Source organism: Cyphellophora europaea (genome assembly GCF_000365145.1).
Source record: "Cyphellophora europaea CBS 101466 unplaced genomic scaffold supercont1.6, whole genome shotgun sequence".
Lineage (NCBI taxonomy): Eukaryota > Fungi > Ascomycota > Eurotiomycetes > Chaetothyriales > Cyphellophoraceae > Cyphellophora > Cyphellophora europaea.
In genome coordinates, this window is record NW_008481812.1 from 349,626 (window position 1) to 363,176 (window position 13,551).

A 13,551-nucleotide genomic window follows, 5' to 3' on the forward strand; every position below is an offset into this window, starting at 1 on the left:
AGCCTATCAACTCCTGTACCCCTTACACTCACTGCTGAGTCACGTAGCTCTCTTGCGGCACATCCAAGCAATCGAGGCACCCCAAACGCGATCTACACTAGCACAGCGTTGTCACCCCTCCCGCCCGGAGTTGCAATGTCCACGACTCTGCAAACGTGCAGGTGGCCGGGATAGCTTCCCGCGACACGAGATTCATCGCAGACCCGCTGGTTGGCGGCGTCCATGTCTGCCTCCCTCCAAGTGCCAGCCCATGGCCACCCCGACGCCGAAGCGGTATCCACATCCCCCTCGCCGCGCCAGGCACTCCCCACCTTCTCCTCGCTCGGTCAGAATCACAATCGCGAGGATTCGCGCAGGTCCGACTCCTTCGATGACGGCCGAGCAGAGAGCAGTGCTTCCGGCTCCATCAGGAGTAGAAGTCACGGCGGAAGCAAAGATCGAGGGCGTGGAATGACCGGAATGCTGGACAAGCATGACAGCATCGGGAGCAGTAGTGGCACGGCTTTCAGTCGGAAAGGGATGTTTACTGAAGGTGGCCCAACGCCAGACAGAGAGCGGCAAGAGGCCGCTGTGACTGCTCATGCGCACCCTGTTCGGAGGGGCTCGAATCGGAGCTCCGGCGGATTCCTGCTTGGAAGCATAGGGAAGGGAAGTCGCATACCCAAGATCTTGCAGGGAAAGAACACGAAATTGACAGAGGGAGATCGGAAGGGGTCCAAGAGCACGGGTGCCACAAACCGTGATGATAGCGAGGAGATTCAGCACACGCCTTTGTCGAAGCTACGGAGTTCGCATTCAAGACCAAGCTCGAGCATAGGGAGCTCGCCGCTGAGCAGCGAGGTGAAGCCTGATGCGGTGGAGTCTAAGGGGAACGGCACACTCATTCCGAAACCATCGAACGGCCAGCTACGGCCATCGTCGCCGTTGGCCCGCCGATCTGGAAGTCTGGAGGTCCCGGAGCAGAGGATTGAGATCAAAAAGCGGCCAACCACAAGTGTGGGCTACGATACCGATCCAGCGCAGATCGTGAATATGGCACTCAGTCTATCCGAAGCTCGCCGACGGCAGGCCTCCGAACGGCGATACGTGTCAGGCGTTCAACCTGGAAGGCAGCGGGTTGTATCTACAGCGAGCGCTCCTGGCTCCAGGAACAAGCATCAATCCATCGGGAGCGTGGCGCAGTATCTCCAGGCACAGAGGACACCTTCCGCGCGCAGTGCAGGTGCACAGACGCCCAAGCTATCGACGGATAACAGAAGGGCTTCGCAGGTCGGCACGCCAGAGGTACCGATTGGCGATGAGAACAGTCTTGCAGATGATTTTGACCAAGAGGTTTCTGACGCGACGAAGGCCAGAGTGGAGAAAGCGAGAGTGTTTTTTGAGCTAGCATATGAGCACCGGAGGCTGCTATCCCATCTACCACCCATACGCCGGCCTGGCACTGACGTGAACCCTGGAGATCCTGACAAGCAGAGCAAGGCGTACAATCCGTTGCAGTATATCCGAAATCGCAAACTGAGAATTTGGGATAAGACTACCATCGATGCGGAGGCTGAAGGTTGGCATGACGTGGAGAAGGTTCGCTCCTGGGTCAATGCGGTCATTGAGAGCCATACCGAAACTCGGCATGATCCTGCACAGGTTGTGAGACTCCCGCCACTGGCGAAGAGTGACGGGAGCTCCGATAGTCGGGAGGCATCTCAGCACGGCTCAAAAGAGAGCCAACAGGGCCAAGGCCGTCATGATCATCAGCTCATTCGGCCGCGCCGGCCTCGATCGGATTGGGTCACGCATCCAGGAGATATTATCGGCGACTGCTTTTGGCTGGAACAAGGTATGAACAAACTGAAAATTCAGGACCGGGACAACAACAACATCTACCCTCCAAACACGCAGTTCATGTTCTCTGGCTGGCGGAATAGGACTCCAGCTCATGTACCAGAGGGCCTCCGACAGCCATCCCCACCGCCAGAACCCGAAGATCCAATGGAGGAAGAAGCACACGAGCCTTTGCATCCTGTCTCGGAGCTCCCGACTTTCCGTTCTGCACATCAGCACGCATTTGGTCAAGGTGGTTCGCGTCGGAAGCGGAACAAGATCAAAGACTCGATTGCTGCGGCAGATGATAGGGGTCTCACGAAAGGCATCAAAGTCTTTATGGAAGACTCAGACTCAAATAGTTCGGGACGCTCTTCTAGATCGGAAAGCCCTGGCGCGGAAAGGGGTAGGAAACGTCTAAGGAAGCGGCAGAAACAGGAGCTTGATATCTCTCCTGGCCAACTGCCCCCTCCGCCGCCTCCAAGACATCCGGCTCCAGTGGATCCAACGCATGCAAGCGACCAGAGTTTGCCGTCATCGAAGCAGAACTCCAAACGAACATCTGTCGACCACGGTACATCACTGGGAAGGTTCTTGAAGCGGGAATCCCATCCCAAGAATCCTACCCCAGTTTCCAGGTCAATGACACGAGCAGAGCATAGGCGTCAAGAGTCAGCTTTCAAGTTCCCTGGGCTCGATGAAAGGCCGCGAAGCTCGGGTGAGTACGATAGTACCGCACCTAACTCACCAGTTCATCCAAGGTGGCCGAGCATCGCCATCAACCTGGATTCGCCACCACACAGCAGATCACCCTCACCATCGAAAAGACATATTCCTTCGATTCTGAAGCCTTTGCATCGGCACCACAAAAATGAGTCGGTGCAAGAGAAGGATTTTGGGGACAACTCAAAACGATCCTCTGTCGCTGTGGGTACTGGAGAAGAAGGCCTGAGAGATGGTTCTAGAGACCTATCACGTGGAACTAGCCCGATGACGCGAGGGGAGAGCCCGACGACGAAGAAGGATACACATGCAGCCGTTGCTCCGCCTGCTTCTGAGCATACCGGAATGAGCAAAGTGAACACAAAGTCTACTGCAGCTTCGAGCGACCATTCCAAGATCAGGGGCATCTTCAAAGGCGGTCGCATCGCTGAGATTGTGGGCCATGAAGTGTCCCGGGTTGGCGACTTCATCTGGAAAAAGGATGCGCCTGCACCTTATAAGCGCAGGGACTCGGAGCTCAGTGGAAAGTCTGGCTATGAGTCCGACGGAGAGGACGAGCCTGTAAACGGGACTGTGATTAAGACGCCGCCAGGTCCAAAGATCCGGTCGCGCTCATCTACCTTGTCGAGTACGAAGAGTGACACTTCTCCGGTCGTGTCGAACAAGAGTCCTGTTGGATCTGGCGGCCGCCCCAAGTACAATAACCCCAACCTTCCGAGCTTTACATCACCTTTCGACCGAGATCGAGAAGATCAGCAGAGGAAGCAGGCAATGCTCACGCCACCTACATCGGACTCTCACGACCACATATCTCGTCTTGCAGCCGAGCATCGTTCTGCTTCCAGGTCTCCACGGCTAGACCGTCTCGCTCCTCCTAGGCTGGATACCGGAGACCGCTCTCGCAGCCCTAATCGCCTGGAACACTGGAACAGCAACGTTTCTGGTGCAGCCCTCAACCTGACGCCGTCACAAAGTGCTTCTGACAAATTGAATACGGCACTCACGGACGGTGCCTCGCCTGGTCTCGCCGCTGTGAAGAGCCGGCACTCGGCGATAGATATTTCTCGTATCAGCACGCACGATCTCGACCATGAGTCTCCGTACGTCACCTGGCGTGACATTCAGCGCGCGGGCGCTTTCATATTGTCATCGGCGGTCAAGGCCAAGGAGATCTGTCGTCGAGCCGACGAGCCACGGCAGATGCCCTCGTTTATGGCAGACGCAATCAGCAACGGCGACAAGCCGGCGACTGACCTCGCGATGGTGGCACGCAAGCAGGAGCACGTCATTGCTGCACGAAGCATTATGCACCAGATCACGGAGCAGGCTGGCAACTTCGACGAGTCGCTCAAGCACTTCACGGGTATGCTTGCGCCGCAGCTGCATCGCCAATTGCAGGAGCTCGAGGATCTGGTGGACAATCAGATGACGCCACGGGTGCGCAACAGTGCCGACGAGGCAGGGGAGCTCAGCATGAAGCTGAGCACGACGAGCACGATGGCGATCAAGGGTGTCAACGAGGCGATCGATCAGGCGATGATGCGAAGACGTCGGGGCCCGGTGCGGTGGGTGCGTCGGGCGTGGTACGCGAGCATCGAATATACGGTGGTGGGGCTTTTGTGGGCCATCTGGGCGGGGGTGAGTGTGGTCAGAGTTCTCTTGTTGATCATCACGGGGACGACGAGGACGGCGCGGTGGATGCTGTGGTTGGACTGAGAGACGAGAGTGATTGAGAATCTATTACCCCCTTTGATTTCGTTTTGTGTACTGAGGTGATGATGCTTTGGGATAGGAACAGCGAGGGTGTTTTCCAGGATGTCCCTCGGGATTCGGAGTCTTTTGGTTAGAAGATGTACTATGGCGAATGGACTATGCGAGGGAAGCATGCGCTTGGGGCATTGCATGATATGACTTGTAATACAAATAACTATTAACTATAATTGAAGTCCGTTCAAAGACACGATCTCATTGGACTTGGAACATGATCTCGGTGTTAGGAGCGTGGTATTCAGTTCGTCTCGTATTGTTCCGAGGTAATGATGAGGACAAATGCAACTCAGGTCTTTTATACGCACCCGGCTACAGTAAATATGTTATACAGGTATGCTGGGTAAATCAGTACACCTTACGCTTGGCAGGGGGAAGATAGCCTCGCCTCCCCGTTGTTTTGCCAAGATTTCACTGCCTGCTGGCACTGACTCGCAGTCTGCTTCTTCACAAAACATTCCTTCTTGCTCTTTGGGGGTTCGCGCGATTTGTGAGACGGCGATATAGACTTGGTCGAGCATTGGCATCAGGTTCTAGTCGAGTGCTCGCTCGATTTCCACTGTCAGGGTGTCCTAAGAGAGTGCCCAGAGAGTTCGACCCAGAAGATGCCTGGGAGAGGGGGTGCCTGAGGGTCAGGATTGCTCGGCCCCCACGATTGCTGTCTCTTGTGTCAGTCCCCGAAATGGGCGACCATCGCGGCTACGCTCATCTCCGGGTGTCGAGTCCTGGCCAAGGGTTGAGCGTCGAGTCCAGATTTTCAATGCACGACGTTTCCGCCAGGCCAGCCTCCGCAAGCCTGTCACACATCGGCTGTATCGATCGACAGACCCGCAACTCTTCCGCGCCCTCAATGCCATACCGTACCGATCCATCAGGCTGAGGCAGTGCTATTCTCGGGCGCTCGACTGAGTCATCGGCGTTGCAAAGCACGATCCTGCGCATGTAGTCCAGGCAATGAGCCCAATGGTCGTCTCTGAAGTCGACACCGACATCCTGTCCCGCTGCAGCGCGCTGTATCGTCAGACGAAATCTGGCGAGGCATCTCAGTTGATGAAACATGCTGTACTCGCCTCGTTCGAATTCGTCGGCCGGTGTGGAGAACTCGCCAAGTCTGTCTTCGAGCAGTGGCTCCCAGAGCTCGTCGGACGTGTGGTTGAGTGTCATGTACCGCGTGTCTCGACCAAGAGGAGTCTCGTAGGTGGATGATAGGCTACCATGTGGTGCTGAGCTGATGATGCTGTCCGACTTCCATATTAAGAGCACATTCCCCGTGACTGATGCCAGAAGTAGGACCAAGGTTGCGTAAAGAAAATACTTTTGATGGCTTTGCTGTGTAGACACTGCGTGTGCCTGTGTGTCACTGCCAAAATTGTTTTCATCCTTCATTGCATCCCATGGATCCTCTTCGCAGAGAGGCAGCAATGGCTTAGAACTCTCCATAGACCACACGTACAAGGAATTGTAGCTGGGCTGAAATAACTCAGCACAACTGCGTCAAACCTCGATTTCTGGAATGGATAGGCAAAGGCGACAAGCCACCTTCGGTTCCGTAGGAATTGGGCCTGCGATCCCAAGTCTCGCAACTCAAGCCCGACTACCTTATGCAGCGAACCTTGCACAAGCTGGCACGAGTCTTATCGCACTTCAACAAGGATAACCCGAGGCTATCCACGTCTTTTGCCACAGAGGAGTTGCAAGACTCTGGAGACCCCACAGTTGCATGCGCCAGCTCGTGCATAAATGCTCCTGGGACTCTAGCTGAGACGAGAAAAAGCTGGCGACCACACCCATCGACTTAGCACACCGTCGGAGCAGAAAGCAGAAGGTGATCTACAGCAAGCCTCCTTGGAGCAAGTGACGGATGCTCCAGTAAAGTGGCGCTCACGGCCCGCGCGGAGGGGGCCTTGCGTGGGTTGATGCGAGATCCCTGTGTATCTGTATTACGAGGCAGTGTATTGTAAAGTGGATCCGTAAGCTCCATTCACTGCCTGTTCCCTTCTTGGCGGCAACACATCTACTCTTGGGATCTCTCTCTCTCTACGGGAAGACTCGGCCATCGACTACAGTGTTCCTACCAGCTATTGTACGGATCTGAGAGCTGTACGGCTTTCACTATCCTCCGCCATCTCTTCGCTACACTCCCCGTCATCGGCCTTCTATCAACCCATCAGTCTCAACAGCATTCATGAAGGGAAGGACAGCGGACAAAACCTGCCCATAATGCCACACAAGTACGCACTCCTACCGTCATCAGTAGACGACGTCAGCGACAATACCGCCACATCCTGTTCGACCTCAGAAAAGCCGCCGTCAACCACCAACACCCGCGGGCGCCGACACCGCACCCTCGCCCTTACCCTCGCCATCGCCGCCAGCCTCCTCCTCCCTCTCGCTCTCCTCACCATGCACCCCTTCTCCCCAACCTCTCCAGCCCTCGCCTCAACCTGCGGCCCCACCGTCGCCACCGCCCAGCACAACAACTGCACCTACGAGCCCATGCTACGCTCCTGGATCCCACCGTTGTGCTACCACCCCGCCCCCACCCAAGACTACACCCCCTTCGACGACCGCCCCTGGTACTACGACCACAACCTCACCCAGCCCATCACCTCGGCCACCGACCTCGACGCCCTCCGCACCGGCGCCAACCTGACGGCCTACACCAACACGTTCCACGACGAGCACTGCCTGTACGCGTGGCGCAAGCTGGCGTTGGCCGTCCAGCACCGCTGGCGCTGGCTGGACACCAAGACGATGAGTCTGGCGCACAGCGAGCACTGCGCCAAGAGGATTGCGAGGTTTGTGTTTAGCGTCGGGTATGCGGTCGGGGAGGAGAGGTTTGGGCATACGAGCACGGCGCCGATTATGGTGCAGGGCTGTGTCGAGTTGCCGTGGGGGAGGGAGGGGAGGTGGTGGAAGTTTGGGTAGTGGACTATAGTGGCTGTGTGGGACGGGAGTTTGGGAGCTTGAGAGGGGCACTGTGGGATCTTGCACTTGTATGTGTGGGAAGAAAGGCCGGGCTCTGCCGAGGGCCAACGAATAGAGATTGTTCTCATTGTTTTTTGTTTCATGACCGGTATGATATCAAGACTGTTTTGTAGCACATCTAGGAGGCGGTGGCTCGGGACCATCGAACAGTGCTCCTGTGCCAAAGATTAGTCGTGGAAATGCTGGCGATGGAATATGTAGTTCTTACCATCCGGCCTTTGCACAGCCTCGTCCTTAGCACTGATAGAATGTTGATCCACCCATTCTTGAAGTGCATCCCAATTGACGCACTCATGTGTGATTGAGTTGTTTGCGGCGGCGGACAATCCATCCTCGCGCCAGTACACAGATCGTAGAGATAGATCCGGCTGGCACATCAGCCACTGTCGCAATGTATCGATGCAGTGATCTGACTTCACGTAAGCATTATCGTTCTATATACCTCGCAGCGGGGTCCGTACCTAGATGTTTGGGGAATCCATCCGCTTCTGTCGTCGAGTCCTGAGAGATGCAATTCCGGCCATGTATCTGATGCCGGATCGAGTCCAAGCAGTGAAGGTGGTGATACATGCCCAGAGACACCCACACGTTCCCTGAACCATCAGATAAAGGTATTGATGGCGCGTGCTCCTGGCTGAGCGAACTGCTAGGTACGCGAAGATTGTAGCCCTTCAACAAAGCTGCCCACGCATTGTCCGTCTCTGGTTTTGGCGCGCCGCTGTAAGGGTTGCGGGGTCCGACATGCATATCAGGCCTGGTCTCCAGCGGGTGAGCGGCCACTGCTCCATAAGCAGGCGAGTTCTGGAATCTGGAAAGGCTCTGTTGAGGACTCTGCGGCCGTATAAGACCGAGAAAGGAACCACAGAATACGCCCAAACAGATACCGACGGCGAGGAGCAAGATGTGTACCACAGACGGAAGCAGTCGATGATGTAGAGGCCTATGCCGATCTGCCGGGTTGTCGTTTGGCGTGAATGGTGTGTCTAGTAGTTTTTGGGACGCGAGCCCCATGTCGTAGCCTTCCGGTCTGCACTGGAGATTTTCGAGGTCGTCTGAATCCGACATTTTGATGCTAGCAAGTGCGCAAGATGTGTCGTGCGAACCGCAGCATGCGTCGTCACTGGGCGCTGTGGCAGAAATTGGATCTCGAACGTATGGAAGTTGTCGAAATCGCGAAGACTACGGACGGTCCTGTGCTCGTCAGGCTCTGTTCCCCCTTCTTGCAGCCTCAGGTCGTAGTTCTTGTTGCAGAGCAGTTCGAAAGCTGTACTGCGAAGATATCGCGCCTCTTCTTCGCAAACCTTCCCGTTACACCGATCTTCCCGACATTCACTTACCGATTAGAGCACGTAAAGACTGACGCTGTCACGGCCAGTCATCCGCACGAGTCAAGACTGCGGGACACGCTCCGCCCCCAGTAGGTGTTCCGCGGCTTACCATACGCCAAGGACGGTCGTATCTTACGCCGTCGGTATCTCTGCGGAGCAATTGAGGTATGCTTCCACCCTCATAGCCAAAGGACAGGTATGCATTGGACCAATACCTCCTGATCGACCCGTGCGTATGGGGTTCCGAAAGGCTTGGGTTACAATCGCTGCACGAAGTTACGCAGAAGCTTTCGGCCCCCAAGAAGCGGAATGCTTGTGCGACCTTGACCTCATGCACTCTTATCGTGCATCTCCTCTTCGCATGCCATCAGGCGCACAGCCAAGTCAGGCGGAGTTTGGCCTGAGCTGCTTACCAGGGAGTTGCCGTATACATTGGATGGCGAATGGTTGATCCATATCCACGATGAAACACTGACAACTATCTTGTGTACCCGACATGCTGCCCAAGGAGTGACTAGTCTTGAGAACCGTTAGAGACGAACACAAACCGTACTTCGCATGGTGGAGCTCACCAGTGAGCACGAATTGGCATCGTTCACTAGGCAATGTTCTGGTGTGGTACGACAGCCTCTAGCCAGGATACTCTGCTGAACCCGGTACCGATGCGAGCTGATGCAACCAGCCAAGGGAGAGCTCCGTTCGAGCACTGGGCGCGGTATACTCAGTAGACCATTCAGTCGATATATAGATGTCGAATGGGCCTGCTTGGGTGGCTTCAGGAGCACTCCCGCCTCGACAGACCTCAAGATGCTTTCCCAGAAAGCCCTCCTCGTGCTTGGCGGCCTGACAGCCCTGGCCCATGCCGCCCCAGTTATGAAAGGTGATTCAAGTCTAGATACCCTGTACCACGACTAAGAGAAACGCAGCTGAACGCTCGCCCGTGGACTACATTGCCTATATCGACAAAAAGAGCGCCGAGGCGGGGGCCGAACCCGTGGACTTCATCGCCTACATCGACAAGAAGAGTGCAGAGCCTGAAGCTGTAGCTGAAGCAGAGGCTGTCGACTTCATTGCCTATATCGACAAGCGAGAAGCAGATGCTGAAGCTGAGCCGGTGGACTTCATTGCGTATATCGACAAGAAGAACGCGGAGCCGGAGGCGGAAGCGGAACCTGTTGACTACATCGCCTATATCGACAAGAAGAGTGCGGAACCTGTAGCAGAAGCCAAGCCTGAGGCAGTCGACTTCATCGCATACATCGACTAGAGGCACAAGACCCCTGCATGTATAGCAACGTGTGGCTCTCCTGGCTTGATGGGTCTAGGTAGCTTCCCGCGGGCATGTTGGATTGCGGTTGGTGAAGGGCCTTGGTTGTGCATAGCTGGCATTAGATAGAACATTGCATGAAGTCTGTCACATCCAGGGAGTCCCGAGACCAATAGTTGCTCCATGAAGGGTTCATCAGGCTCCACTAAGAGCTGATCTTCGAGCAACAGATCCGCTGATGCTACTTTGCGAGTTGACCCGCGGGGCTGGCGTCGGCAAAGAACGCCAACCGTAAGGTATCTCCTGTGCAAGAACGACAACAAAACCTCGTCAATGATCTGAGTGGATACCCATTTCGGTAAAACCAGCTGTCATGGATTGGGGGCCGTCCAGATATCTGGCTTGGACAAGCAAGCAGTCATGCAAGTGTTGTTACATCGAAGTCTTGGCATGAGCCGCTAAGCTCTCGTAAGAGACGATCACGGCGGCCTTGATATACGCTAATCACATGGAAGAGAAGCGAGGAGTAGTCACCGGAAGTTCGAGGGTGTATTCGTAGTTTGAGGGAATGTTCGGGTAGCGTGAAACTAGCCATGCTCTTGGTGCCCCAACTCGTCGTGCTTGTGCTCTTCTCCCCACCGCCGGATGGCGTCAAAATTGCGGCAGCTGTGTGGTCTTGAGAAGTCCGGTGTGGTCGAATGTCGACCATCTGCGTGGATTACTGGGAAGTATGGCACAAGTCCGACATCTGCGGTGCACATCAAGCGTTGGCGGATAATGTCGAGACAGTGGGTGATGTGCGTCTCCAAGATCTCGCCTTCGTTGACAAATTCCTCATGCTGTTGCTGTCGGTAATAATCCGCGTTGAAGAAGAGAGACTTTCGAAGCAGGTTCAGGCAGTGTAGTTGATGCAGAACCTCAACATGCGCCGGATAGGCGTGACTACTCTGGCCATCTGAGACTGAATAATGATCTTGCGAAATCCCAAACGTGGATGCGTCGTCCTCGGCAATCAATACAGGCCCATACATAATTCCAAGGTCGTGCCAGGCTTGATCGGTCTCTGGACTCGGCGGTTGCCGGTATATTGTCTTTTGCTGAAAGGAGCCGTTGAATACCTGAGTTGACTGCTCAAGACTGACGTATCTGGGGATTGGAGACCATTCGCGTGCTCGATGCTGTTTGCTAGAGAATATATGTACGAAATGTGTGTCGCTGAAGCTCAAGAAGAGGTATGTTATTGCACAGAATCCGACAATGGTGCCGCCGAGTAGAATAAAAGGTGTGAACGGCCGTGTGCTGCGACTCGAAGACATGCTGCCATAGGCTTGATTTCAAGCTGGAAGCCGAGACCGCCGTCGTCTGGTCACGAGAAGCTTGACGGGTCGTGAAAGAAAGGTTGCTGAGTATGAAGGAGCAAGGGAGGTTGAGGTCCAAGAATACTGGCACCAATGCACTAACCCAAGCTGGAATAGCGCATGAAGGAGTAGATACCTGTTATAGATCTATGCATGGTTCATAGTTAGATACAAGCTTGTGATACCGATCACAGTTGGTACTGAATGGAGATAGACAAGGGCCTAAGCTTCTTCGGCTGGATAGTAATCGGAGCGTGCCAGTACAGTACTGAGGTCGCGAGATATCCCCCGACACCCTGTCTTCAGCACAAATGGCGATGCAAGGAACTCATTTCTGCAACCACCCTCGAACACTAGGTGGAGGGCATGATGTAACCGGTATGTTCAGGGATTCGATGGTGTCGCACTCCCTCTGAATGAGGAAGTAGGTATTGAGTTGGCCCTCAAATCCGGAAGTAAGCCTCAGCTGATGATGTCCTTGGTTCACGACCAAGAGCTATTCGACCATACACTGGCCAGAAGATCATCCCTCAGCACAGCTTGCTGTTGCAAGAAGATGCCATGCCCTGCGCCATATTTTTACCTGTTGCAAATATGAGCTATAGTATCATGAATGCGGAGCGACTGGGCTCTAGTCTGTTAACACAGCACCTCAGGGACGGACAAAACTAACGAGAAGACTCCCGAAACTCACAGTAGACTACCGACCCAAAGTCTTTGTTGTGATTTCGAGGAGAGCGCCCATCAATGTTATGGGCTCCCAAAATTGATGTGCTGTAATCCTGGCCGCCCGCTCATCAACTCTCTTGGTCCTTCACTGTGACCTTCCAGGGAACCAAGGAGGCTTGCCTTTAATCTCGTCAACCCCTGGTGGCGATAGTCGAGCCTTGCTGCGCTGTCTCTCTGTAGCTGATAGTCTGTGCAACAGTCGACACCTTGCCGCTCCCGATGCGACTGCCGGCGGTCCATCGATTAAGGCCTGTGATAATAAATAGTGGCGTCGGTCTGCAACACCACGCAACTTATTGCTCTTCTTCAAACAACCTTCGCTTCAGCTTTCGGCGGCCTCTCTCCAAAAATCGTACTCCCAATCCTCACCTCACTGCTCCCCAGTCTGACAGCACTCTCAAAGTCCTCGCTCATGCCCATACTCAACTCCAGCTTCTCCTCTTCCCATCCCAACTCCTTAGCCAACCAGCCTCTCACATCCTTAAGCTTCTCGAAATCCTCATTCTCCTCCCCCTCCTTCGCCGCGCGACTCCTTGCAATCGCCCCGATCGTCATCAATCCCGCGAGCCTCAAGCCCTTACACTCATCTACCACACACCTCGCCAGCTCCACCAGTTCCTTGCTCTCCGGCTCCACGCCACTCTTATTCTCCTCCCCGCTGGTATTCACTTGGATTATGACCCTCAACCTCCCATCGTCATTTCCCTCCACATCCTCCGTCTTCCAAATCCTCTCCCCCCACCCCTTCTCCAACCCCCTCGCCTTCTTCATCGAATCCACGCTCTCCACGCACCACAACCCACGGCACTCCCGCGCCAGCTGCGTCGCCTTGTTGCTCTGCAACCCGCCAATGAAATGCCAGCGCACCGCCTTCCCCACCCCGTCCGACTGTTCCCATAAGATCTTCGACTTCTCCAGCAGCTCTTGCACGTAGTTCTCGCCGAAGTGTCGTTGTCCTTCTTGTTCTGGCTGCTGCTGCAGGAGCGCGTAAATGTCAGTCGCGGGCTTGAGCTTAGAAACGGCAACGAGGCGCGGCTGCCGCGAGGGCGAGTTGCTGTTGCTGCTTTTGGGCAGCGCGGCGGCAATGCGCGAGCGGATGGAGGATATATTCGCGGTCAGGGTGGAGAGGCGGGCGGGGTCGACGCGCAGGGCGGGCATGCTGTCGTTCGTGTCTTCGGAGGGGCCGTTCTGGGAGAGGTTGGACGGATTCGAAGCGTTGTTGGTGGAGGATGGTGTTGACGTGTCGCTCGGGGAGGTCATGTTCGGTAGGCGAGCGTACGCGTCGCCGGATTCGTGGATCTGGGCAGGCGGTGATAGGGTCTGTGATATAGCGACAGGGCCAGAAAAAAGATCAGGTGAAGTCATTGAAGTGTACGGTCTTGCGTAATCGGCATTTGTGGGCTGCCGTATCACTGACAAGCCTCGCAAGCACCATGAGTCGACTTGCGCTCGACTAGGTCCATGAAAGCAGCGATCTTTTTCGACCATGATGTACGTTTTATGGTCCTGTGCCACCGTGCACAGTTTCCTGTGCTCCGCTGCATTTCGACGCTACAGGAGTACTACCCAATAC

At 55.1% G+C, this 13,551-nt stretch overlaps 5 protein-coding genes across 5 annotated transcripts; 2 read left to right on the forward strand and 3 right to left on the reverse strand.

Moving 5' to 3' along the window:
- Positions 1–1,032: 1,032 nt before the first annotated feature.
- Positions 1,033–4,257, forward strand: HMPREF1541_06337 (uncharacterized protein; the record flags this gene model as incomplete). Its single annotated transcript, XM_008720673.1, has 1 exon — positions 1,033–4,257. One exon carries the CDS (start codon positions 1,033–1,035, stop codon positions 4,255–4,257), a length of 3,225 nt encoding a protein of 1,074 aa, XP_008718895.1.
- Positions 4,258–6,711: 2,454 nt separating this feature from the next.
- HMPREF1541_06338 (uncharacterized protein) lies at positions 6,712–7,236 on the forward strand (the record flags this gene model as incomplete). The annotated part of the gene is made up of 1 exon (XM_008720674.1): positions 6,712–7,236. The coding sequence occupies one exon, from the start codon at positions 6,712–6,714 to the stop codon at positions 7,234–7,236; it is 525 nt and encodes a 174-aa protein (XP_008718896.1).
- Positions 7,237–7,392: 156 nt separating this feature from the next.
- Positions 7,393–8,361, reverse strand: HMPREF1541_06339 (uncharacterized protein; the record flags this gene model as incomplete). Its single annotated transcript, XM_008720675.1, has 3 exons — positions 7,393–7,451; positions 7,505–7,705; positions 7,758–8,361. 3 exons carry the CDS (start codon positions 8,359–8,361, stop codon positions 7,393–7,395), a joined length of 864 nt encoding a protein of 287 aa, XP_008718897.1.
- A 2,117-nt stretch (positions 8,362–10,478) lies between these two features.
- On the reverse strand, positions 10,479–11,207 carry HMPREF1541_06340 (uncharacterized protein; the record flags this gene model as incomplete). The annotated part of the gene is made up of 1 exon (XM_008720676.1): positions 10,479–11,207. The coding sequence occupies one exon, from the start codon at positions 11,205–11,207 to the stop codon at positions 10,479–10,481; it is 729 nt and encodes a 242-aa protein (XP_008718898.1).
- A 1,077-nt stretch (positions 11,208–12,284) lies between these two features.
- HMPREF1541_06341 (YggS family pyridoxal phosphate enzyme) lies at positions 12,285–13,238 on the reverse strand (the record flags this gene model as incomplete). Its single annotated transcript, XM_008720677.1, has 1 exon — positions 12,285–13,238. One exon carries the CDS (start codon positions 13,236–13,238, stop codon positions 12,285–12,287), a length of 954 nt encoding a protein of 317 aa, XP_008718899.1.
- Between the last annotated feature and the right edge of the window lie 313 nt (positions 13,239–13,551).